At 52.3% G+C, this 23972-nt stretch overlaps 3 protein-coding genes across 6 annotated transcripts in view; 2 read left to right on the top strand and 1 right to left on the bottom strand.

Moving 5' to 3' along the window:
• Positions 1–829: 829 nt before the first annotated feature.
• SSNA1 (SS nuclear autoantigen 1) lies at positions 830–8222 on the bottom strand. Its single transcript, XM_084820577.1, has 3 exons — positions 8085–8222; positions 7211–7410; positions 830–1062 (listed from the first exon to the last, which is right to left on the bottom strand). The coding sequence occupies exons 1-3, from the start codon at positions 8134–8136 to the stop codon at positions 961–963; spliced, it is 354 nt and encodes a 117-aa protein (XP_084676703.1). The 5' UTR covers positions 8137–8222; the 3' UTR covers positions 830–960.
• Positions 8223–8250: 28 nt separating this feature from the next.
• ANAPC2 (anaphase promoting complex subunit 2) lies at positions 8251–22767 on the top strand. Of its 3 annotated transcripts, XM_084820554.1 has the most exons (15): positions 8251–8361; positions 10084–10712; positions 12188–12320; positions 13451–13625; positions 14112–14231; positions 15054–15171; positions 15390–15571; positions 16672–16813; positions 17269–17344; positions 17567–17770; positions 18321–18450; positions 19175–19410; positions 20735–20884; positions 21144–21222; positions 22684–22767. In XM_084820554.1, exons 1-14 carry the CDS (start codon positions 8296–8298, stop codon positions 21171–21173), a joined length of 2391 nt encoding a protein of 796 aa, XP_084676680.1. In that variant the 5' UTR covers positions 8251–8295; the 3' UTR covers positions 21174–21222; positions 22684–22767. The 3 variants fall into 3 exon arrangements, with proteins under 3 accessions (XP_084676680.1, XP_084676679.1, XP_084676681.1); XM_084820553.1 differs by lacking the exon at positions 22684–22767 and having other exon boundaries at positions 20735–21148; XM_084820555.1 differs by lacking the exons at positions 18321–18450; positions 19175–19410; positions 21144–21222; positions 22684–22767 and having other exon boundaries at positions 20735–21142.
• The window catches only part of LOC146335843 (uncharacterized), a 20479-nt gene continuing 19060 nt past the window's right edge, over positions 22554–23972 (top strand). For both annotated transcript variants that reach the window (XM_084820573.1, XM_084820572.1), the window contains exon 1: positions 22554–22794. In XM_084820573.1, coding sequence (XP_084676699.1) covers positions 22623–22794 — 172 coding nt within the window. In that variant the 5' untranslated portion in view covers positions 22554–22622. The remainder of the gene's footprint in view (positions 22795–23972) is intronic.

Raw genomic sequence — 23972 nt, 5'->3', positions numbered from 1 at the left:
TAAAAGTAGAGCTGTTCACAGAAGGCCCTTTGAAATTCTCCAGCCTATTTGTGGGCAGAGACACTGGGGGGACAATTTCACTGAATTTCTCCTAGGGGAGGAGAAATTCTCCCAACAGTTTCTCACAGATAGGGTTCACTACTGGCAGGGGTTGTAGCACAGCTTTTTCCCTAAGGGTTTTTGGTTTACCTCACTGCTTCTGTAGGTGGCAACAGCATCAACTGTGTTGAGGTGTGTTTTCTCTCTCTATTACACATCTTTCCATTGCTCTGCAGCCTCCCAGGCCACCTGCACTTTCTGATCTGAAAAAGCCCTGTGGGAGGAATTGCCTCATGATGGCTTTAACTGAAGTGTGGAACGCCGAGGAGGCGACAGGCTGCCAAAGAGATTATCATACAATGACAGATAGGACACTCATGCGCACTCCTCAGCCACCTCATAAGAAAAGGAAGGACAAGAACCCCAAAGCCAACCCATGAGAATTTCCCCAAAGTTTCTCCTCCTTTGAATTTCTTTTCGAAAGCAATTTCTTTTCTAGCAAATTGAATGAGAATGTTCGAAAAAAATGTTGGGAAAATTCTCGACACAGCACTAGTTAAAAGCACAGGAGGTCTGACTGCAGTTCTGTCTCTGTTAGGCTAATCTTCTTTTCCTTTCTAGCTTGCATCACACACACCGCTTGAGTCTTCTCATCCAAGGATGTGCTCTTTGTGCCCTAAGAGCAGAAACCTTTTCTAGCATACGATGGGAAGCGCTTGCTGAATAATTGCCCCGTAAGCTTATCCGTTCAATGGAATCTAGCAAAAAACATTCTGTTCGACAAAACGAAGCCTTAAGAAAATGAAACACTTTTATTACACATTGTTCTACCTATAAATCGAGCAGTGCCTGCGCAGCTCCCAGGCGAGTGTTGAGTTAACCCCTCAAAGACCAATGGCGGGGTAACTCAAACCAAAGGATTCAGCTATCTTTAGTTGTGGGGTTTTTTGACTCTGTGGCTTTGGCGAGATTTCCTGCTTCCTTCCTCAGGACATTGAGCAGTGTGTGGGAGCTTTCCAAGATCTGGGAAGTAGGAAAAAATATATGTGGATATCTGCATACACATCACTTTGGAATATCAGCTTGGTCTTGAGTTTTTGTTCTTTGTTTCTTGTGTGTATATTGTAAAGCATGCCTGTGTAGGGAGCTGACTGAGTTCCACACACGTCTCAGCTCCATGTTGCTTCTTCCTAAAGTGGTGCATGTGCTTTTTAAGAGAAAAAAGCAGCCAAACAGATTTTTATACACATGCTTGTGTAATTTAGTTATGCCCCAGGTTTCATTAGTAACCAACCAACCAACCAACCTACCTTCCTTCCTTCCTTCCTTCCTTCCTTCCTTCCTGTATTTATATAGCTATCCCATAATAGAAGTCCTCTAGGCAGCTCACAGATATGCCCTACCTCAGCTGCATTAGCTAAACAACCACCAGCCAGTCTTTCCAAAACAAGAATAATCTCCAAAGTATATTAAAGATTGGCACTTCAAAAGGAACACAGGAATCTACCTTGTACCAGATTAGACTTATTTGTCTATCTAGCCCAGTATTGTATATTATCTGTCTACCCCAGTATTGTATAAGAGAAGCCATGTCTTAGGACTGGAATCCTAGGAACTCCTGCATAGGAGAAAGATTGTGTGGGGGTGGGCTGGTGTATCCCCATGCTCTATATGTGGGGAAATCTTTTACAACTGCAGTGTTGATAAACACCAGAGTCTCCACACCCTTCCTAACAAGACCTATGATATCAGTGACAAAGCCTATGATGGTTTGTGAATTATCGTTGAACTGAACCCACAAAAGTTGGGAAAATAATTTTTGTATAACTTTTTTTTGTATAACCACAGGGCTCTGGAACCTAGCAGTCAACAGCCTGAGTGCTCGGACCTGTGAGATATTATGCATACCAAGTCAGAGTTGCCCCCTCATTTCATATTGATTAAGCATTTCTGGGTGTCTGCTTCTGTAGCCTTCTCTGTACCTGGAGGTTGTAAATTCCTCCTTGAGAGAGGGAGTGGCACCAGCCTCTTTAAAAGAGGTGATAATCAGGCCACTCCTGAAGAAGCCTAACCAGAGGACGTTAAGAACTATAGGCTGGTGGCCAACACCCCCTTTCTGGGCAAGATGCTTGACGGGTGGTTGCGAGACAACTCCAGGCACTCTTGAATGAAATGGATTATCTAGATCCATTTCAGTCGGGCTTCAGGCCTGGCTTTGGAATGTAAACTGCCTTGGTCGCCCTGTGGATGACCTTTGCCGGGAGAGGGACAGGAGGAGTGCGACCCTGTTGATTCTCCTGGACCTATCAGTGGCTTTCGATACCATCGACCTTCTGGATTGGGAGTTGGAGGCACTACGCTGCAGCAGTTCCGCTCCTACTTGGATGGCCGATTCCAGAAGGTGGTGCTGGGGGATTATTGCTCTGTGCCTTGGCAATTATGCCATGGGGTTCCATAGGGCTCTGTTTTATCTCCTATGCTGTTTCACACCTACATGAAACCACTGGGGGATGTTATCCAGAGGTGTGGCTGAGGAGCTATCAATATGCAGATGACACCCAGCTCTACCTCTCCTTTTCATCAAACTCAGGTGAGGCAGTGGCTGCTTTGAATCAGTGCCTGAGCACAGTAATGGACTGAATGAGGGCCAATAAACTGAAACTCAGTCCAGACAAGACAGGTACTGTTAGTGGGTGGTTCATCTGCCCGGCTAGGTAATGTTCAACTTGTTCTGGAGGGGGTTGCACTCTCCCTAAAGGATTAGGTTTGTAGCTTGGGGGTGCTTTTGGATCCAGAATTGTCACTTGGGGCACAGTTGGACTGAGTGGCACAGAGCACTTTTTATCAGCGTAGGCTGATGTACCAACTACGCCCTTATCTGGACATAGATAGCCTAGTTACAGTTATCCATGTTCTGATAACCTCTCGTCTGGATTACTGCAATGTGTTATATACGGGGCTGCCTTTGAAAACCATCTGGAAACTTCAGCTATTCCAAAATAGGGCAGCAAGATTGTTAACAGGGACTGGACAATGAGCATCATGTTACACCAGTACTTTTCCAGCTGCCAGTCCATTTCCGGGCCAGATTCAAAGTGCTGGTATTAACATTCAAAGCCCTAAATGGCTTGGGGTGAGGTTATCTGAAGGATCGCTGCCTCCCATATTTGTCTGCCCAGACTCGAAGATCATCCTCAGGGGTCCTTCTAAGGGAGCCCCCACCAAAGGAAGTGAGGTGCATGGCTACCAGGAAGAGGGCCTTTTCCGCTGTGGCCCCCCAGGCTGTGGAATGAGCTCCCTAGAGAGGTTCGCCTGGAGCCTACATTGTTCTCCTTCCAGTGCCAGGTGAAGACCTTTTTATTCTCCCAGTATTTTAGCATTTTAGCTTCCTAACCTTCTAGCTCTGGTGTTTTAAAACTTCACTGCTGCTAGGTTTTATTCTGGTTGTACTGTTATATTGTGGTTTTAAGCTTTCATATTGTTTTATGCTGCACTCTGGGGTTTTAATTTTTGTGAACCACCCAGAGAGCTTCGGCTATTGGGTGGTATAGAAATGAAATAAATAAATAATTGCCTGACGATCAGGCTGCTTATAGTCCTATAGCAGTGAAGGGGTTATCAGCCTGAGTGCTGGCTAGCAGAGAGGATGTTGGGATACAGAGAGGAAGCCAGCAACCAGCAGTACAAGGGTTAACAGTCCCCCCCCAATGGGCTGCATCACCACTACAGGGGTAACGGCCCCTATAGCCTATACCACCCTGTTTTTCCTAGCTCTCCCAATCTTGTGCCATCAGCGGAAGCTGCTAGCACCATATAGTATTGCAGGGGCAATACCCATTGTAGTGGCTTAGAGCAGTGGTCTCCAAAGATGATCCTTTGGGGTGCGCCAGTTGCCTGATAACTGAACAACCTCCTACTGCCCCGGTGTGCAATGATGGCTGTGGCAGGATGGGACAGGAGCTGAGAGGGAAGCTCTGTGGCATTTCTCTCTCGGTTCCAGCCCTATCCTGCCTCTGCCACAGCCACAGAAAGCAACCGTGCCGGTATTCACCAGGCACGGCGGAGGAAGGCGCAGTTGCTTCTCGGCCATGGCACTGGAGCAGCTGCCACCCTGCCAAAGGAGAGCAAATTTGGAACACATTTGCTGACCTTTCCTGGGATGACCAGCGGCTGTCGGTAGAATGCTACCCAGCAGATATTTTTGAAAAAATAAGCACACTTAATCTGTCCCTTCAAGGTAACGGTGACGTTTTAACAATGAGTGAGAAAGTAACTGCTTTTCGAAAGAAACTCGTGCTATGGAGAGAGCACTTTGAAAATGGATGTTTGGAAATGTTTCCACCAGTACGTGATTTTGTTGCCGAAAACGATGTGTGTGGCCTATACAAATGCTCACATCTGCACACTTAAAAAATGTGGAAATGGAATTGTCTAACCTGTTTAAAAATCTTCCAGATGAAGAGTTTCAGTGGGTTTTGAACCCATTGGTTAAAAATATTAAAATGCAACAACTTCCAATTAGTTTGCAAGAACAACTGATTGACATCTGGGAAGATGGAAGTTTACTAGCTGACTTTCAACAAAAACGTTTGCATAATTGGTGGATGGGACTGAAAAATGAGTATCATGATGTAGTAAGCGCAGCCAAAGACGCACTTCTTCCATTTGGATCTACGTATCTTTGTGAGGTGTCTTCTTCAGCTATGACAGCCATTAAAACCAAGTATCAAAATAAACTGCACTTAGAACCAGACCTTCGAATCGCTATATCACGAAGTGTTAAACCAAGATTTTCAAAAATAATGAAGCATATTCAGTCACATTGCTCTAAGAAATGTTATTAATAATTATTTTAGTGAGAGCAGAAAGTTTTTGTACCATTAAAAAATAAAACAAATTATTTTAAAAATATTGTTTTTCATCTTTATCTCATCCTTTTTAATTTCTATTTTTTGTGTATGTTTTATAATATACATAACATATTCGTAGTAGTACATGTATATCATTTATAAATACATATAGTGGGGGTGCGTGCTCAAAAATCTTTTACTGATTGGGATGTGTGATCAACAAAGTTTGGAGACTGCTGGCTTTAGAGGCTTCAATGATCAGTTGCTACATTGTAGCTGAAAATGCATCCCCAGTTAAATACAAGCCACTACAAATGTATCCTCAGCCACTGATACCCTATTAACATCAACAATGTGATACCATTTGTAGCTAGTGACTGGAGCTGCCTAAAATTCGGTCCTACACTCCTATAGGCATGTAGAAATGGAGTGGAGGCTATTGGGGGCGGGGCGGGGATGGGACACACGACTGTTTTGTCTTGCCATGCTGCTGCGGCCCAATGAGGGGCAAACTTAACTTTTTGTTGTGGGCACTGGCTTTCCTCTCTGCCAACCAGTGCTCAAGCTGTTATCCCCTTCACTGCCGACAGTGGCACTGGGTAGGGGGTGGTGGAACAAATGGGAAGTGGGATATTAAGTGGAGCCTATGGGTGCCAACCTGTTAACCCCTGTACTGCTGGCTTTCCCTCAGCTGATTTCACTCAGGCATGAGGGGGCAACTGACTTGGCATGCATAATATCTCACAGGCCCAAGCACTCTGACTGTTGACTGATAGGTCCCAGAGCCCCGTGGTTCAACAGTCACGTCTGCATCCCAGTGGTCTCCTGCCCTTCGTCGCTTGCCACACATGTGCTGGCCCCTTTGCCCAAGGCGCATCATGGTTTGAAAGGGGGCTGGCATTATGGTTGGAAAAATGATTAACCAGCTTTCATGTGTCAATTTTAACATACACACCTGCACACGTAAGAATTTATCAGTTTGCGAATCCCTCCCCGCCACACACACACACCGAGCCCAAATACATTGTTACACAATGTGGCAGCACAGATTTAAATGCATTTCCCTTGCCCCTTTTTATTCAGTCATAATTCTGTGGACACAAAAAATGCGAATTAACCATCCTGCAGAGGCAGGGCACAACCCCTGTAATCCCCTCTCCCTGCCTTGATTGATTGACCTGGATCAAGCTGCTCTGTCCTGGGCTCCAGAGGGCCCCTTTAAATCCCTGTCCTCCAATCATGACCAGTCTTGCTGGATTTTGACCTCACTGCTAGTTAACCCATTCTTTCCCAGCCCAGCAAATTTGACAGCTTTCCATTAATATTTAATGAGACAGGCAGTTAGTCATACCTTTTCACTTTTTTTCTCAAATTTTCACAGTCAAAATGTTTTTCTACCATAGCCTATGCACTAGAAGAGAGCCCCACGGACCTATATCTCAAAGGGCAATGCTAACTTCCGTCCATGAGGCTCTACACGACGGGCGAATCCTTTTTCCTGATAACGTCCCATAATAAGCTTAGTTATGCACCAAACCTAGCTAATCTGCCAGAAAATTATGTAGCTATCTACGTGCAAAATTTGGGGCAGATCGGACAAGGGGAAGCTTAGTTGAAAAAACTTGACTTTTTGCCCCCATGGAAAAATGTGCAAAATAGTGTCTTAGGAAAGGAACCCTAGGAATTCCTGCACAGGAGAAACATTTATGGGCTCCAGAGAGGAGAATAAGGATCTCTGGAAGCTCTAAGAACGGAAGGAGTGCTTGGATTGGCTAAGAAAGATTATGAGCAAAGGATGAAGAGGACCAGGAAGGAAAGTGTGTTTCTCCTAGCACCTCAGGCAAGACACAGTCCCTCTATGCATAAAGAAATAAAGTGTATGGGAGCAAATGATGTGGGTTAGAAGAAATTGCTCCCAGGAGCATGCAATTTCGTCCACATAGAATGAGTGAGAATAATATGGGCACTGGGAAGTTCTTATCAGGCACTTTGTTTCCATCACCTGTTAGTTCAAATGACAGTGGCTGTTTACCTGAAGAGGACTTCTGTGGCATCCTTTGAGGCACCATTCCCCTGCCCCCCTCCAAGAACCTTGCCTTAAAGCTACTGCCCTTTATTTTTTAAAGTTCTTTAATTTTGAGAAGGCCGTGATAGATTTTGGTTGCGTTGATTTGAATACACATTTTTGAAACCCGAGCCTAGCATGAGGCCACCTTGGCAAGGGGCAAGTAGCTTGCTTGTTGCACTGCCCCAGCTACCTTAGAGAAATGCAAGCCAAGACAAAATGCAAGCCAAGACACGGTAGCTCCCGCAGCCAATACCTTCATGTAAGCAGCCTCTGTCTCAGCAATGGTTTTATCAAACTCGTTCCTGGAGGCCATCTTGCGGGCCAGGTTCTCATTAATGCGGGCCAACCTCTCTGTCAGGATACGGATGTCGTTCTGCAGTTTGGTCTTCTCTTCTTCCTCCAGCCGGATCTGCTTGTTCAGCTCATCCCTCTTGACACAGAGGTCTTCAATACCTAAGGAAGCAGGAGAGCAGAGTCAGTGTTGCTCAGGGGGCTTTGGACAGCTGCACCTCGATCCCTCTCCCTGGTCACATCTCCAGACATGGTCTGCACCATGGGCTGTTTCATCCCATGTGACACTCTAGGGTAGCAATTACGACTCAAGGGAATGGGGGACAGGTCTGTCCACGGGGACATTTTTTGCAACAAGTGGTTGTTGGCATTGCAGCCGCCATGTTTCCTCACTGCTGTGGGGAGTGTGTGTAGGCGCACGCACACCTGCTCTTGGATCACCACCTCCTACCCCCAAGGCGCATATCCTGTGCGTGTCTAACCGTGTGCCCTTTCAACCTGTATCCCTCAACTTCTGGCCTATGCACGCTGCCTGTGGCCCTCCACAAACTTGCCCTTTAGATCTAGAAAACCCACAGGTGTTTTGGGCTACAACTCCTTCAGCCCTGGCCAACGCGGCCAGTGGTGGGGATTATGGGAATTGCATTCCAGGCCATCTGGAGGGCAACGGGCCGCCCCCGCCGGTGTGGAGAGCGGGAGGGCTCAACAGCCCGCTTCCTAAACTCAACCCTCCGCCCCTCCCCCCCACAGCGCCCTCCTGCCCCGCTCCGCCTGCCCAGGTAGGCCCTGTCGCCATGGCAACGCGCGGCCTACTCTTCCCGCAGCCGCCCGCTCACATTTGACCAGCTCGTTGTTGTAGCTTTGCAGGGTGGCCCCTTGCTGGGTCATCGCCGGGCCTGGCGGCGGCCGCGGCAACACCGACAACGGCCGCGGCCTGCTTCCTCCCGCGCCCTCGGCCTTTCTCTCCCGGCCGCTCCTCCCTCCGCCCCGGCTCCGCCTCCTGCTCCAACGGCCGCCTCGTCTCCGCGCGCCCGGCCCGGCCCGGCCATGGAGCTCTCGGCTGCCTGGCACACGCTCAGCACCGGTCTGGTGCCGCCCGCCGCCCTCGGCCTGGTACGGGGGAAGGGGGGTCCTGGCCCACGTTATGCCCCCATCTCTTTGTGGCGCGATTGGCATGCGGGGATTTTGGCGGGCTGGGAGGGGGCATCGGGAGCGGAAGGGGTGTTCTTGGGCATAGCTGTGGGGGGGGGGGAGCAAGTGGCATGGAGGTCCGGGGGTGTAAAAGGCGGCCACCTAAAGTGCGAATCGGGAGGGGTCAGTCCGAGGAGGCAGAAATGGCGTCCAGGGGCCAAATCCGTGGTGCGGGTGGGGAGATTCAGAGCGTTCCTAGGCGCAATTTGTGTTTGGGACGGGAGGGCTTCAGTTTATTTATTTTTGTTTATTGCATTGGCATATAGGATTTCTGGAGTGTGGATAAAAGCAGGCCCCCTGGGCGCAAACTGGGACATGCCCCATGGCCTGGGGATGCGGGCTGGAGGGTGTGTGGCAAAGGAGGGGGCACGTTGGGACAATGCACGTGACAGTGAAGTTACACAGAAGATATGGGGTGCAGTAAAATGGACACGTCCTTATCCACAGCGTAAAGGGTGGCACAGTGGAATTTAGAAGGGATTTGGGGGCTATATTAACTTTTTCCTCAGGTCCCAGTTCTGGGTGCAAGGTTGAGATCCATTGGTGGAGGAGGAGGGCAAGGAAATTGGTGGATCATTCGATACAAATTGCTGGAGGAGTGGAGTAAACGGGAGGGGGATATCTCTGATCACAAATTGGGTGCAGCGGCAAAAGGGTACAAGTTTTCTCCTGGTGCAAGTTGTGTGAGAGGTATAGTTGGCACACAGGATACAAACACACACACCCAAGTAAAAATTATATGGAGGACTGTCCTCGGAACAGGGTAAAAGTGGGGTGCCTGGTGGCACAGCAGGCACAGAGTACATGGGGGGAAGTGTGTGTGAGAACCCTCGAGCACAAGTGAGAGGGGGATCCAGGAGCCCAGGACAAGAAAAGCAGGACATGGCATGGTGGGGGGCAGGGGGGCGTTTGAAAGCAAAGTATATGAGCTGTCCTGTCAGATGGGATGGGATGGGTGGGCCCATGTGCAAATGTGCAACCAGGTTGATTTGGCAGAGCAAAGGTAAGCCCTTGTGGCAGGGATGAGGTGGGGAGGGGGATCCCAATCTGGCACAAATTGTGCTCAGAGAGGGAGCCCTGTCATGCACAGGAGAGAAGGGGCTGAGCAAATGGGGGGATTCTTACTCTCTGTGAAATTTAAAATGTAAGAAAAGCTGTGGTAGTTTGAAAAGGTATATTCCTTAAGGAAATAGGCATGTGCTAATGCTGAGTAGCGAGGCAGGTGACGGAGACATAAAGATTTGGTTCTGGAGGCAGAAAATCCTAATGGCACCTCTCTCCCTCCCTCAGTTATAGAATATAACAATTGACTAAACAATTTGCTGTCTTCAAATAATAACTTGCTGTCTTGCCTGAAATGGGCTGCCTGCTTTGTAATAGGATCAGTTCTGGATATGGACTGTTTGGTCACAGCCTTAATGGGGCTGAGGAGGATTATGGGAAGGGACAAGCTATATCCTGGCCACAGGTCGTTTGTGTTGGTTCGTCTCAAGTATTGGGTAGCAGCTCTGGGGAAGTTTTGTGCCCAGGATCCTGGGAGTGGCATGCAGCCCGTCTCCCACATAGTGGCCAGTTTTCTTCGAAGATCAAATCTTGATCTTTGAGGCTGAGCTTTGATACTAAATGAGTTGTCTTGCTCTCCAGGCGGCGCCCAGGTCTGGCTTGGCAGGGCCACTGAGGGACAGTGATCTGCAGGCGGCCGTGGAAGTTCTGCAGCGACATGACTTGCACTCGGTCCTGGAGGAATGGTTCTTGGAAGTTTTACAGACCGACCTTCAGGGGAATATTGCTCCTGAGTTCTGGAACTGCATTGCGCAGTATGAAAACACTGCCGAAGAGCCACAGTGCTCCCTCCTGCTCCTGGATGCCTTTTGTCTGTTGAAGTGCCGCCTGGACCCTTATCTGCACAGCCTGGGCCTTCTGGAGAAATGGACCAGAGGAGGCTTGCTCCTTGGGGTGGGCTCCCAGGGACTGCGGGAGAAAGTCTACACCATGTTCCGAGCCATCCTCTTCTTCTCCACCACAAAGACCTTCCAGGAGATGATCCAACAATTCTACAGCCGCAGCTTCAAGATCTACATGCGGCAGTGGAAGAGAAGCGAGGAGCGAGCAAGCGAGGGAGAGAGCAGCATGAGTGAAAATGAGCAGGAGAGCGAGGCGGAAGAGGGGGAGCCAGGAGGAGGGGGCCGGCAGTGCGTGGGCTGTGGCTGTAAGAAGGACCGGTGTTGGTGCCCCACAGCCATGGAGCAGTTCCAGCAGCTCAATGAGATCCTGTGGGTAGCTTTCGTGGCCCATCGAATGGCATAAAACACAAACCAGGAGAGTCTTGCTCCTGCTTAACTGAATAGCCAGCATGGCATGAAAGGATATGTTGTGCTTTGGAGTGGTCTGTGGGTGTTCTGTGGGCTGGGAAGGCCTGAGTTCAAATGCTGCTTGCACTGTGATCTCAAGACAGCAGCTTCCCTAACCGGGTGCCCTCCAGATGTGCTGGAATACAACTCCCAGCATCCCCCAGCTGCTGGCTAGGGAATGCTGGGAGTTGTAGTCCAACACATCTGGAGGGTACCTGGTTGGGGAAGGCTGACCTAGTGGGCCTTAGGACAGCTGCTAGTCAGTTTTGTCTGCTGCTTTATAATCTTCTCTTGCTGATACTTAGGATATTTGTTTCATCTTTTGTTGTGTAAGCCACCTTAAGAATGTTTATATTGAACAACGACATAGGATTTCTAAAAGCCAGTGTAGTGTAGTGGTGAGAGTGACAGACTGGGAGCCGGGAGATCCGGGTTCTAGTCCCCACTTGGCCATGGAAGCTCACTGGGTGACTTTGGGCCAGTCACAGACTCTCAGCCCAACCTACCTCACAGGGTTGTTGTTGTGAGGATACAACGGAGAGGAGGAGGATAATGTAAGCCGCCTTGGGTTCCTTGCAAGAGGAAAAAAGGCGGGATATAAATGCAATAATAAATAATAAAATAATAAAGCAATGTAAAATAGGTAGTTCTTACAGTGACCCTGGAAAGGGAAGCCAGTAGCATTATCCCTGGATTGCAGAATGGTGCTGAGGATAAGAGTGTTGTGCCAAAGGCCACCTTGTTGGTACCATTCCGTAGATAGGGCCATCAGTGTGCGTGGTGCTTTACAGTGACATAAGCAATTTACTGGGAGAGACAAGGAGGAGGCAGCACACTGCTATTCCAGGAGGGAGTTCCAGGTGCAAGAGCCAGCAAGGGAGAAAAGGCACCTGGGGTGGCAGAGCTGGAGGGGCAAAGGTCATAGGCAGAGATATACTGGAATATAAAGGAGTTAAGAGAGAGCAAAGCCACAGACTTTGAAGATAAGGATGAAGGCTTTGTGCTGGGAATGTTTTCCCCTTTACATGTCAAGGTGTAACAAGGAAGCAAACAAGTTACAGGTTGAGCTGTAGCTGTTATCAAAGCAAAACAATAGAAATTACACTAGAAGACCATTGTGCCATTTGCACACATGCACATCTGTAACTCATAAACGTGATATTCCAAGTTGAGCAGGAGGGAAGGGATAAGAGCTAATAGGACACAGCAGTAAAAGTGAGAGCAGGTTTGTTCACATTTTTAGAAAAGGAAAATGGTTAGGGCAGCACCCTCTCAGCCAGCTAAGGTGTTTAGGTTATTTAATATATCTGGAGGGGATTTCTGGGTGTATTCTCCTCCTCTCGCCTCGCCCTCCCCATTGTGACTTCAGAGCAAAGACCCTTCCTTTGTCCCTTCAGTCACAGGCTGAACCTGCTGGAACGGGTGAGTGCTGACGCCGTCACCAGCATCCTGCACAGGATGATTGAAGAGCGGATGGAGTGGAGGTGCCGGGGAGAATACGAGCGCTCCTTCCTGACTGAGTTTCAAGAGGTGAGCAGGGCGGCCTTGGCCAAGGAGGGCACCTTCTTCCCTGTGGCATGTGCTGAGGCTGCTCCAGGGCGATGGGGTGCTCCTGAAACAGAACTCTCAAGCTGTGATGTTCATGGTGTCCTCCGGGTGACCCTCATTCTACTTCAGCCTGTCTGCTGTGGAGCCTTGTCCATTGCTGAGGCCTCTAGGGCTGACGACTGGTTCACACAGGATCTGGGGCGGATTGGAACCTTCTCCAGGACATTGCAGGGGGAAATCTAGTGGTGGAACAGGGGTCTTCTCTGAGAAACATTTTTGAACCGGAGAGGAATTGATCCTTGGCTTCCTTTCAGGTTATCTCTTTGTCTCAAATGTGTGTTGGCAGGTGGACAAATCACGTCCCGTCTAGTCTTTGAACTTCTGTGTCCTCAAACCCAGCTTTAGCTGTACTTTTGGTGTGGGATTAGAATCCCCAACTGGCTGGCTTCCTACGGCGCGTGCTAGAAGGCAGAAGGCACAAGCCCAGGCTTCTTTCTGAGGCAGCCATTCTCCTCGGGTGGCTGGCTTTGCAGAAAGCCGTGGCAACCAGGACTGTTCCAAGGGAGAGCAAAAGGAGGCTACTGATGTTTCGTTATGGGGGGCTGAGTTTGTTTGTTACATCTATATGCTGCCTTTCTGCCAATGCACTCAGAGCAACTTACAGTTTAAAGTAATGGCATGCAGTTCAGTAGACGAGGTACAAAAGTAAAAAAGGGATGGGGAGGGAAGAGGACAGTGAGCAGACGCAGGTAGCAATGCCCAGATAACAGCTGCAACCGGCTGGGGGCGGGGAGCGTGGCAGACAGCCCAGCGGAGGTGGCGGGAGGGAGGCTCGCTCTCGCTCTCACGCCGCCTCCTCGCGTGCAGCCGCATGAAATGGCTGCCGATGGAGACCGTCTCCCTTCGGATCCCCTTGGTGCTCAGCCACCAGGCTCCCTGGTGGCCAGTCAGCCTCAACTTAAATTCCCCGTCGTACGAAGGGCATAAAATCCAGCTTCCTCACACGGGCGAGGATGGCGGAGAGGCAGCTCTGTGAATCGCTTGGCGTGTTGGATGCGCAGCAGTGTCTGGCGGCATCAGTGATCATCTCTTCCCTTGTCCTCATCCGGCAGTGGATCGAGAAAGTGATTGGCTGGCTCAGCCGGGTGTTTCTGCAGGACAATGCCCGTGCCCATCCCGGCCCTGAGGCCAGCGGCACCCTGAAGCGTTGGCGGTGCCATGTCCAGAGGTTCTTCTACCGCCTGTATGCCACCATGCGCATTGAGGAGCTCTTCAGCATCATCAGAGGTGTGGCAGCGGGAGTTGCTTTTGCCTCGCCTTTGTCTCTCATTCCCCCGCGTTCCCCACCACCAGCACAGACACATTGGATTGATTTTGCACTACTTTTGCTGACCCTGCACTGATTGTGCATTTTTGGTACATTTCTATTAATTACTATTTTTAATGTTTTGAGTAGTTAAGCCCCCTATGATACCTTGACATCAAAAGTCAGGATAAAAACATTTTACATTCACAGCACTCACAGGGCTGCTGTTGGGATTACAGAGAATAGCGCACAGGCAGCACGCAGAATGCACAGCCTCGATGCCGCTGCTTGGGGCGATCGGTCCCACCCCCGAACACTCCATGCTGTGTGTTTCCCTGCAGCCCCCTGGTGCCACAGACACGTGCTGCTTGGCGCGAGCAGGCAGTGCTTCTCCTTCCCAAATGCTCCGCGGCGAGAGTGTTGCGGGGCTGGCCTGCTCATGCCTTCCTCTGCATTTTGGCCTGCAGACTTCCCAGAGTCGAAGCCGGCGGTGGACGACCTGAAGTACTGTCTGGAAAGAACTAATCAACGGCAACAGCTTTTGAGCTCCTTGAAAAGTGCCCTGGAGCTGCGGCTTCTCCATCCTGGTGAGCGTTTGAACCCTTCTTGTCTCCGGCCTGAAAGGTGTGGAGGAAGTGGGTTTTTCTCCCTCTCACAATGGCAAAGCCAGGATCATTCAGTGAAACTTCTTGTCAGGAGGCTCCGGACTGAAAAGGGCAGGAACTTCTTGGCACCACCGCAGAGTTCACTTGTGGAACTCCAGGTGGAGGGGGGGCCTCTAGCGTAGGTGGTGGCTTTGGGAGGAACGAAGGGGAGCTCTGCTGCTGGCTGTGAGCGATACTGGCCAATGAGGCAGCAACGGATATGGACTGAGTGCTGGACTTGGTGTGAGGAGACCTGGCTCAGATCCCAGCCACCCTCCTGCCATGGGTTGGGCCGTGTGCCTCTCCCTCTTCTAGCCACCGCTCCCTGTGTGTAAAAAGGAAGCAACAGTGTCCCACCTCTCAGGGTACTCTTGAAAGTTTAGAAAGCCCATTAGAAGTGTAGTTGAAGAGCTCACAGATTCCTTGGGGAGCCCCAGCAAAAGAATACCACTTTGAACCCGGAATTCGGATGGCTTGGTGTGTATAACGGATTAGACTGAGCGCCCTGTGAGGCTCTTAGTGCTGGCCATGCCCTCAGCCACGGCAGCCAGTGCCAGCATCTACCTTTGCCCCTTTCAGAAGTAGATGTGGGCCTCCACTGAGGTACACCAACCTCAGAAACTCAGGACAGATGCTGGGCTCTCCCTCCCATCATCTCAGCTCTCATTTCTGTCCCTTGGGGTCTCCTGGGCATCTGTGCTTCCAGCAGGGAGGGTTAAAGTTTCTGTGTCTCCCCATACCCCTCTCCATCCATCCTTGCCCTAGGAGTGAACACCTCGGACATCATCACCCTCTACATCTCTGCCATCAAGGCCCTGCGGGAACTGGACCCTTCCATGGTGATCCTGGAGGTGGCCTGCGAACCCATCAGGAAGTACTTGAGGTGAGACAGGGGTGGGCGGGCTGGCCTTTTAAGCCCTTGCAGCTGCTGGGCTTTGCCCTCAAGGAGCGCTGGGCATTCAGCACAGGTCCTTCCCAGAACTATAAACCTTTGCCGTTCCTTGGAAGGGAGCAGCATGTGGGTCTGTGTGTGAGCTCAAGGCTGTTAGGAACACCAGCTTAGGTGCATAATGCGGACAAGCAGGTGCCTCCTCCCAACAGAACCAGGGAGGATACAGTGCGGCAGATTGTGGCCGGTCTTACGGGCGATGCTGAAGGATCTGGCGACTTGGCCAATGAACTCTCCAAAGCGGATCCGGTGACCCTGGAGAACGGCCAGGAGAGCGATGACGATGTCTCTGAACCAGAGGACTGGGCACCTGATCCGGTCGATGCTGATCCAGGTTAGTCAGAGCCACAGAAGGAGCATCCTTGGGGAAGGGACTGTAGCTCGGGGCAGAGCCCCTGCTTGGCCTGCAGAAGGCCCCGGGTTCACTCCCTGGCAGCCCTTCAGGAAGACCTCTTCCTCTGCCTGAGACCCTGGGGAGGCATGGCAGCCAGGCCCGGGAGATGATGCAGGAGCAGTACGCTCCTGGTACTTTTGTTTTGGTTTCTCTTCCTTTTTACACCATGGGAGAAGGTGGGATTTGAGCCATTACAAAAATTTGGCTAGTCTAATGACTGACCCTGTTGAGCTGCTTTGCAAAGATCTAGGTAAAGGATACTTCCTTATTCGCCAGACTGTGAATATATTTGAAGACAGTGAATAGGTCAGTGAAATATGCATTTACCTGACAGAAGATGTGCTTTTGGTTTCTTTTATTTTGAAATGTGTTGACCATTTTCTGGTTTACAATGACAAAGATAGCAGTTGCAACCTTGAACGTGTGTGTTTTGTGCTCCAGCAAGTTTCCTTTTTATATCCAGTGCAGGAGTCACCATATCGGAAAATCTAGGTTTTCCTTGTTTGAAAAAGCTCCTAGCTGTTATGGCTACAGAGGTCTTTTTATTTATAGAATAAACCTTCATATCCATAAGAGCTAGAAGCTTGCTTCAAAAATAGAGAAAACCTGAGATTTGGCTACGTCAAAATATTTCTTTGAAATGCTGACCTCACTCCAAATGATCTTTGGAAGCTCATGAGCTCTCAGGGGCCGCCCCACTGCTCTAGTGGTGGGGCTTTAGTGTGTGGTAGAGGTCTTCATGCCTCCCCAGTGACTGCCAGAAGCAGGATAAATTAAGCAGTGGAAGAACACTTCCATAATTGATTTGGGTTTTAGAGTTTCATTTTGCCTTGGCACAGAAGTTGAGTTAATCAGAGCAGAATAGGTTTTTTGTGTGTGAGTTGGCCAAAAGTGTGTGCAGTCCTGGGTTAAGCCTTAATGACACATGGCTCTTCCAGGGATTTAATGGTTTCAGTCTCTTGGTGGCAGCCTGGGCTTCCTCCTTTCTCGATGCAAGCGAGCCCCTTTCTCCACTCTTCATTGCTTCCCTTTCCCACCAGGAAAGTCAAGCTCCAAGCGCCGCTCCTCAGACATCATCAGCCTGCTGGTGAGCATCTATGGCAGCAAAGACCTGTTCATCAACGAGTACCGCACGCTCCTGGCTGACCGACTGCTGCACCAGTTCAACTACAGCGCAGAGAGGTGAGGACCAGCTGGCGGCCTACGGATGCCAGGCTGAAAGCCCTTTCCCTTGGCCTGCTGTGTTGGGTTCCTTGGTCTTCTCTCCAGCCCGCTCTTTAGCCCAAGGAGATGTGGTGAGAACTGCATCTTTTAGGACCAAGGCAACAAGCGACAGCCACCTGGCTCACGCGTGCCCTAGAACACTCCTGGGCCTGGGGAGGGAGGGGGAATCATAGAGCCTACCCTTGGCCACAGACTGCAGCCATCCAAGAGCCATCCAGAACCTAGTTCAAATTTGCTGGCACCAGGTGGCAGGTCACCTTCTTGCAAAGATGGCAGTGGCGGTTCTAATCCCAGGTGCTGCTGTTACCTTGTGTTGCTACCTCTCCTCCTCCTCTCTCCCCCAAACACAGTCTGGTCTTGGCCTCTGTTTCCCTTGGGGCTTATGTGAGATCCCTTGCTTCTCTCTGCTGTAGGGAAATCCGAAATGTGGAACTGCTGAAGCTGCGATTCGGGGAAGCCCAGATGCATTACTGTGAGGTCATGTTAAAAGTAGGTTGTTGGTTTTGGGCCCATGTTGGCTTGCAGTGAAAGGTGCCCCCTTCCCGTCTCTCTCGTAGCCACCTTCACAGAAAGCAGAGGAGCTGTAGCTCGGTGGCAGAGCACAGCCAGATGACTGGAAATGCCCAGGAGAATGAGCCCTGTTCCTTGCTCTCTCTCACTTGGCAATTCAGTTGATGCTGCTTCCCATGTGCCCCTGTTCTCCCTCGTCAGGACATGGCAGACTCTCGCCGCATTAACACCAACATTCGCGATGAGGAGCAGAAGCTCCCCGAAGAGGAGCGGCCCCCATTCAGTCTCGTCGCTGTCATCCTCTCCAGCGAGTTCTGGCCGCCACTGAAGGAGGAGAAGCTGGAGCTCCCTGAGCCAATCAAGGAGGCCATGGAGGCCTACGCCAAGAAATATGAGAAGCTGAAGGTAAGCGTGCCTGTCCAGAGGGGCAGCGGCCTCAGGCGGGGAGAGCAGCCGTTGGGCGGCAGATGTTGGCCTCCAGAAAGTGTCACGGGAAGGTCAGAACGGGTTCTTTAGTCATGGAAACCCCTTCTCAGCTTGGCTGAGGACCTGCGGGAGACCCCGCCGGCCCAGCTTTTCTTCAGGCCCCTGTTCTTCAGCAGACCGCTCTCAGGCCCTAGCGTGGCCGCCTGAGTTCTGCCACTGGCCCTCCCAGCCGGCTGCCGTTGCTTCGCTTCCCACCGGCTGCACCTCCCTTCAGCGACGTGTGGTCGCTTCCAGGCATCTGCTCCCAGACAGCCCATTTTCTTATGAGGAGTCCCCGCATGCGAGAAGCACGAGATCACGCAGGCCTGTGATGACAAGGCCCACGGCGCCACCTCCCATAATAAGCACCCTGGACAGAGGCGGCCTCCAGGGAGAGCTGTTTCGCTCACCCCTTTGCTGAGTCAGGTAACTGCGAAGGCCTTTGCTGCCTTTGGCAGCTGAGCATCCCTGTCTGCCCGGTCCCTCGTAGGCCATGAGGACCTTGAACTGGAAGCACCACTTGGGCCTGGTGAACCTGGACGTGGAGCTGGCAGATCGCACCCTCTCGCTCTCTGTGTCACCAGTGCACGCAGCCATCATCCTGCACTTCCAGAGCCAGGGTGAGTCTCCGGTCCCCTTGGGAGCCTGCAGCAGTGCGCCGCATGCCTCTGCCAGGGGAAGGGTTGCAGCCGCTCTCACAGAGGAATGCATCGACTGGCAGCAGGACACAGGCGAGGGCTCAGGGTCACCCAAGAAGGCCCAGCAAGAAGCCCCCCCCCCCGGGTGTCTGGATCAGCTGGCTGCCTTCTCTCCTCTGTGAATGACAGCTGCCTGTGCAGAAGTCTTGCAAAGACTCTTCCAGAAGTCCACACAGCATCATCTGTGCAATGCGGCATTTCACCAGCTGCACTGGGCGCATAGGCAGTGCAGAGCAAGGCAGGGTGTTGGGCTGAGGACGGGAGGGCACGCAGCACCCTTGGCCTGAAGTCCAGAGGTGCAGGAACCTGCAACAGCTTTCTCTGAGCAGCCGTTTGCTCTGTTTGTAAATCGTAGTGGGGAGGGTGGGGGGGAGCCCAGCTTCTGTGAGGTGAGGAGCTGATGCAGGCAGAGTCTAGGGGAGTCCGCTTGGCCCACCACGGCCGCCCCGAGTGGCAGAATCTCAGCTGGAGGGTCTTTTCCCGCCCTGCTGCGTGAGGTGCTCCGAGCAGCCCGTGCCACCTGGAGCCCTCCGCAGCCCCGGAGCTCCTGGCCCAGCCGCCCCCCACAAGCGCGGCGAGTTCCCTCCATGCACTTGGTGCCCGAGGCGGCTCCCCGTGCTGGCTTATGACGCCTCCCGCTCTGCAGGCACATGGACTCTGGAGGAGCTGAGCGAGGTGCTGAAGGTGCCGGTGGCCCCCCTCCGGCGCAAGATGGCCCTGTGGCTGCAGCAGGGGGTGCTGCGGGAGGAGCCCCTGGGCACGTTCACGGTGGTTGAAGAGGAGCAGAAGGACCGGGCGGAGAAAGTGGTGCTGATCGACAGTGACGAGGAAGGGGACTCAGCCATGGCCTCGCAGGCCGACCAGAAGGAGGAGGAGCTGCAGGTGCTGCCCTCGGGCCTCCCACCTGTGCTGGGGGTGGGAGAGGATTTCCCCCTCGGGGTGAACTGGGGGCAGGCGGGTGATTGGGCCTGGTTGCCACCAAGCTGGGTGTCCCACCCTAAAACAATCCCGTTCCACAAGTGCGGTGGAAACTGCGGAAGCTGCCTTCTGCTGGGCCAGGCTGCTTGTCCTCCTCACCTAGTGTTGCCTCTGCAGCGGTGACTGTGGGTGGCCCTGCAGGGCCTTGGGCAGAGGCAAGCCCTTTTCCCGGCCTCTTCCGAGGAGATGCCGCGGGCTGAACCTGGGACCTTCTGCCCGAGAAGCGAGGCCACATTGCCATTGAGCTCCTGGCCCTGCTCCCTCCAAAGACAGAGTGCTAGACCTGCGCTGGTGTGTCTGTTTGGCATGGCTTATTCTGAGTCATCTATTCTACGTGTAAACATTTCGGACTTCCGACTGCAGACCTTTACAGCACTGATGCTGAGGTCCCTGTCCAAAGCCTGGTTATGTGAAAGAACTGGGCTTCCCCTGCTTCTCCCTCAAGCTAGGACTTAATTTTTATTATTTTATGCAATATAGTTGTACGTTATAAGAAGAGAAGAGAAGACTGAGGGAAGATATGATAGCGCTCTTGAAGTATTTGAAAGGCTGTCATAGAGAGGAAGGTCAGGATCTCGATCATCCCAGAGTGCAGGACACGGAATAATGGGCTCAAGTGACAGGAAGCCAGATTCCGGCTGAACATCAGGAGAAACTTCCTGACTGTCAGAGCAATATGACAATGGAACCAATGACCTAGGGAGGCGGTGGGCTCTCCCACACTGGAGGCGTTCAAGACGAGGCTGGACAGGGATGCTCTGACCTGGATTCCTGCACTGAGCAGGCGGTTGGACTCGATGGCCTTGTTGGCCCCTTCCAGCCCTACTATTATATGATTCTATGTTATATCCCACATTCCAGGAAAGAGTGGCTTGCAGTTAAAATCCACACACAGGCACAGTATAACTGGGGTCTGGTGGAGGTGGGGATGGTCTTGTCCGGCAGCTGGTGATGCAGCCTGGGTTCCAGGCTCTTCCTTCCAGAGGGGAGGCAGCAGAAGAAGCTGCAAGTCGACTGGGGCCTGACTGAGGGCAGAGAGGCCAACCCGCAGGAGCTGCCTGGCATGAACCAGGGCTCGCTGCTGGTTGAGCATGAGCAGCCTGCCGGGGGCCAGCCTTGCGGCTCAGGGAGGGCTGCACCCCGGCATGCTGTGCTCTCTGTGCCAGACCCTGTTGCGCGCACACAAGCCCCCGTTTCTGACCGCGGCTTTGATCTGTCCTCTGCACAGCTCTTCTGGTCGTACATCCAGGCGATGCTGACCAACCTGGAGTGCCTGGCCCTGGAGCGCATCCACAGCATGCTCAAGATCTTCGTGATGACTGGCCCCATGGTGGCGGAGATTGACCTCCTGGAGCTGCAGGGCTTCCTCCAGAAGAAGGTGCGGGACCAGCGGCTCATCTTCTCCGGTGGCGTCTACCGCCTGCCCAAGAGCTGCAGCTGAGCAGCGCTCCGTGGCAGTGGCTCCCCCTCCAGTGCTGGCCTGCTTGGTGCCTGTGTGGCCGTGAAGCCAGGCTCCTGGACACAGATCTGGGCCGGTGCAGGGCTCCGCCCAGGCACCTGAGACGGTGGGGCTCAGCAGGCGGGGTGTGCGTGTGCCTGTCACCTTTGTTGATAATAAAACGGCTTTCTTCTTGTAGCGCGGGCTGCAGCGTAGTTTCATTCCATGATCTCGGCTGGAGGGCCAGCCCAGCACCCGGCTTGCTGCCCCACACCCAGGTGTGTTGCTCCTGGTGGCCGCCACCACTCCAGTTGCTGTTGCTGCATTTCCTTGCAATGCATGTGCAGGAGACCTGAGGAAATCTGGCAGCTAGGACTGGTCCACCCGTCAGCATGGCAAACAGCAGAGGAGGGCATGAGCCCGCGGTAGTTAGGGCCAAGGGGAGAGAGGAGGCAGAAGTGTGGAGGCGGCCCCCTCGCAGACATTGGCCAGGCTTCCTGTGGCTGCTGCTGCTATTCTTCATTTTTTACAGCACCTGTGGTTTTCCAAGCATTGTACGGATATCAAAAGAGAGGTCCCTGCCCACAGGCTCAGAATCTAGCAGACGGGATACAAAAGGGGAAATGGGGAGGGAAGAGGGAAGCGCGTGGGGCTGTTCTGTTCCCTTTCCATTAAGAACACAGGAAGCTGCCTCATCCGGAGGCCCCCCTCCTGCTCTGGCCCAGGTGCATCTAGCCCGTATTGCTGACACCAACTGGCAGGAGCGGCTCTCCAGGGTCTCGGGCGGGGGTCCTGCCTTACCTGGGGATTGCACCAGGGACCTTCCGCAGCAAAGCAGGGCCTCCACCACTCCCCAGGGCCTGGTCCCGTTCCCTTCCGGGTAAATGGATGTACTGTGTGTACAACCTGGCCAATTTGGGACCTGTTCCGTGGCCTTCTGTGTGCCGGTGGACTTCTCTTGGTCACAGGCTTGAGTCCCAGCAGAGCTTAGTCCTATTTGAGAGGGTGAATCCACGAGCAGAGCCAGCTAGATCAGTCCCCTGTGGGGCCACCTGGTCCTGCCTCCCACAGTGGGCAGCAAGATGCCTCCGGGGGGCCCCAGCAGAGTTTGGAGGCCATTGCTGGTCCTTCCCTCCAGCAGCTGCTGTTCAGTGGCAGCATCTGGAGAAGCGGTTGGTCAACTGAAAATTCCCAAAGCTTCCTGTCAGCAGCAGACCATGCAGAAGGCTGAGCGCAGTTGAGGGTGGCGTGCGTGCGTGTCTGGAGAGAAAGCCTAAAGAAACCAGACGGGAGAGAGACTCACACAGCCTATCAGTGAAGTTTCTGTTGAGAACAGTTTGACATGGAATGTCCGTGTGTCTGTTGAAGACGCAGAAGCAGAAGAAACCAGAAGAGGAGAATGGCTTGCTGGGGAAGAGAAGGAATCGACCTGCGCACACTTGCGATGGCTGATAGTGAATCTGCCTAGAGCAGGGGTGGGAGAGGGAATCAAGGCTGGGTGGGATGCAGATGTTTAGAGGACATCATGAGTAAAAAAAGTCTTCTATTTTGTCTGAATTGAATCTACTTCCAGTCCATTTCGTTGGATTCACTTCCCCGCACCCTGGATTCTACTGTGGGAGAGAGAAACTAATAACCCACTTACTCCACACCATGCTCAGTTTCAGAGGCTTCTAGTATGTGGTCCCCCACATCACTTTTTTTCCATACTAAAAATCCCCAAATTCCTTTTGTTATAGGAAAAGTGCCCCCAGCCCCCAGATTACTTCGGCTGCCCACGGCTCAGGATGATGCAGATCAGGACGAGGTGGCTTTGAAAGGCCATTACAGCCGTGGTCTCTCACTGGAGGGTGAGTGGGATGTCCCCCCCCCCAAGTCCAAACAAACATGGTTTGGGAGGAATTCCTCCCATCAATTTCCTTTCCACCCTATGATTCTACCTCGGCTAGTTAACATTTTTACAAAGCACGTGAGCAGTACATCTGCAGCTGCAGCCATTTTTTTAAAGCATGCAGGGGGGTCCCAGCGCTGCTTGTGCCCCTGTGCAGATCACAATACCATCATGTTGCTGAGACTTGGGGAAAGGGGCTAGGAGTTCTGCCCATTGGCTGGGAAACCTCCTGGGGCATTGTGACGTCACAGTCCATCCCAGAACCCTCTGCAGGTCCCTGCCTCGTGGCGGCCTGGCAAGCTTTCCTTAGCCAGAGCTCCTTGGAGGGTGTCAGGGAGTGGGCTGAGGACCCCATTATGCTACTGGCTTGCCTATTCTCCATAAGCCTCATTGCCTCCTCTTCAGGTGAGCCTTGGACTTTCTCATGGGACTCCTGTCTGGCTGTGGCTGGAAAGGATGCTTCTCCCATGCCTGCCCCCAGCAAATGGAACGTAGGAACCCACCCTGCTCTCACTCCACCTGGCTCAGTCCTGTCCATGCTGTGTGGCAGCAATGGCTCTCCTGGGTCACTGGCAGAGAAGGGCCTTTCCCAGCCCCGCTATGTGGAAATGCCACCAGGGGTTCAGCCCACAACCTTCTGCATGCAAAGCAGGGGCTCCACCACTGAGCCACGGCACCACCACATTAGTAGCCACCTCCATATCTGGCAGCAAATTCCATTCCGCATTGCGTAATTCTGCATTGCGTAAAGAAGCATTTTCTTTTTGCCCATCTGCCCTCGCAGCCGCCTGTCGCCACTGTGAGAGAAGGCCTTCCAGACCAAGGAAGGTCTCAAGCTGTTGCAGATAAGTAAACAGGGAGGTGACCAGATGGATCTCTGTGGTCTGCGAGTTCCAGAGGGTGGGTGCTGCAACAGAGAAAGCTCTGCTGCTAACTGGCAAGGCCTCTTGAGCTGATCTCAAGGAAGGAGGAGGAATGTACGGGAGAAAGTGGAGCCGTAGTGTGGCTCGCCCTCTTTTTGTCCGGTAGGGATGAGGTATCCAGTTGCTGCAGACTTCTATATTGTTGTTGTTGTTCAGACGATAAGTCGTGTCCGACTCTTCGTGACCCCATGGACCATAGCACGCCAGGCCTTCC

Source organism: Heloderma suspectum, chromosome 14 (genome assembly GCF_057233095.1).
Source record: "Heloderma suspectum isolate Gila_16-S chromosome 14, 16-S_ref, whole genome shotgun sequence".
Taxonomy (NCBI): Eukaryota; Metazoa; Chordata; class Lepidosauria; order Squamata; family Helodermatidae; genus Heloderma; species Heloderma suspectum.
The sequence above is the reverse complement of the archived record's forward strand: the minus strand, read 5'-3'. Positions and strand labels throughout refer to the sequence as shown.

Coding starts and splice junctions, on each gene's coding strand:
- SSNA1 (XM_084820577.1), bottom strand. CDS start 8,136: ATGACCCAGCAAGGGGCCACCCTGCAAAGCTACAACAACGAGCTGGTC. Junction 7,411..8,084: donor CAACAACGAGCTGGTCAAAT/GTGAGCGGGCGG, acceptor CTGCTTCCTTAG/GTATTGAAGACCTCTGTGTC. Junction 1,063..7,210: donor CAGAGGCTGCTTACATGAAG/GTATTGGCTGCG, acceptor CCTACTTCCCAG/ATCTTGGAAAGCTCCCACAC.
- ANAPC2 (XM_084820553.1), top strand. CDS start 8,296: ATGGAGCTCTCGGCTGCCTGGCACACGCTCAGCACCGGTCTGGTGCCG. Junction 17,345..17,566: donor ACTGTGAGGTCATGTTAAAA/GTAGGTTGTTGG, acceptor CTCCCTCGTCAG/GACATGGCAGACTCTCGCCG. Junction 19,411..20,734: donor AGAAGGAGGAGGAGCTGCAG/GTGCTGCCCTCG, acceptor TCCTCTGCACAG/CTCTTCTGGTCGTACATCCA.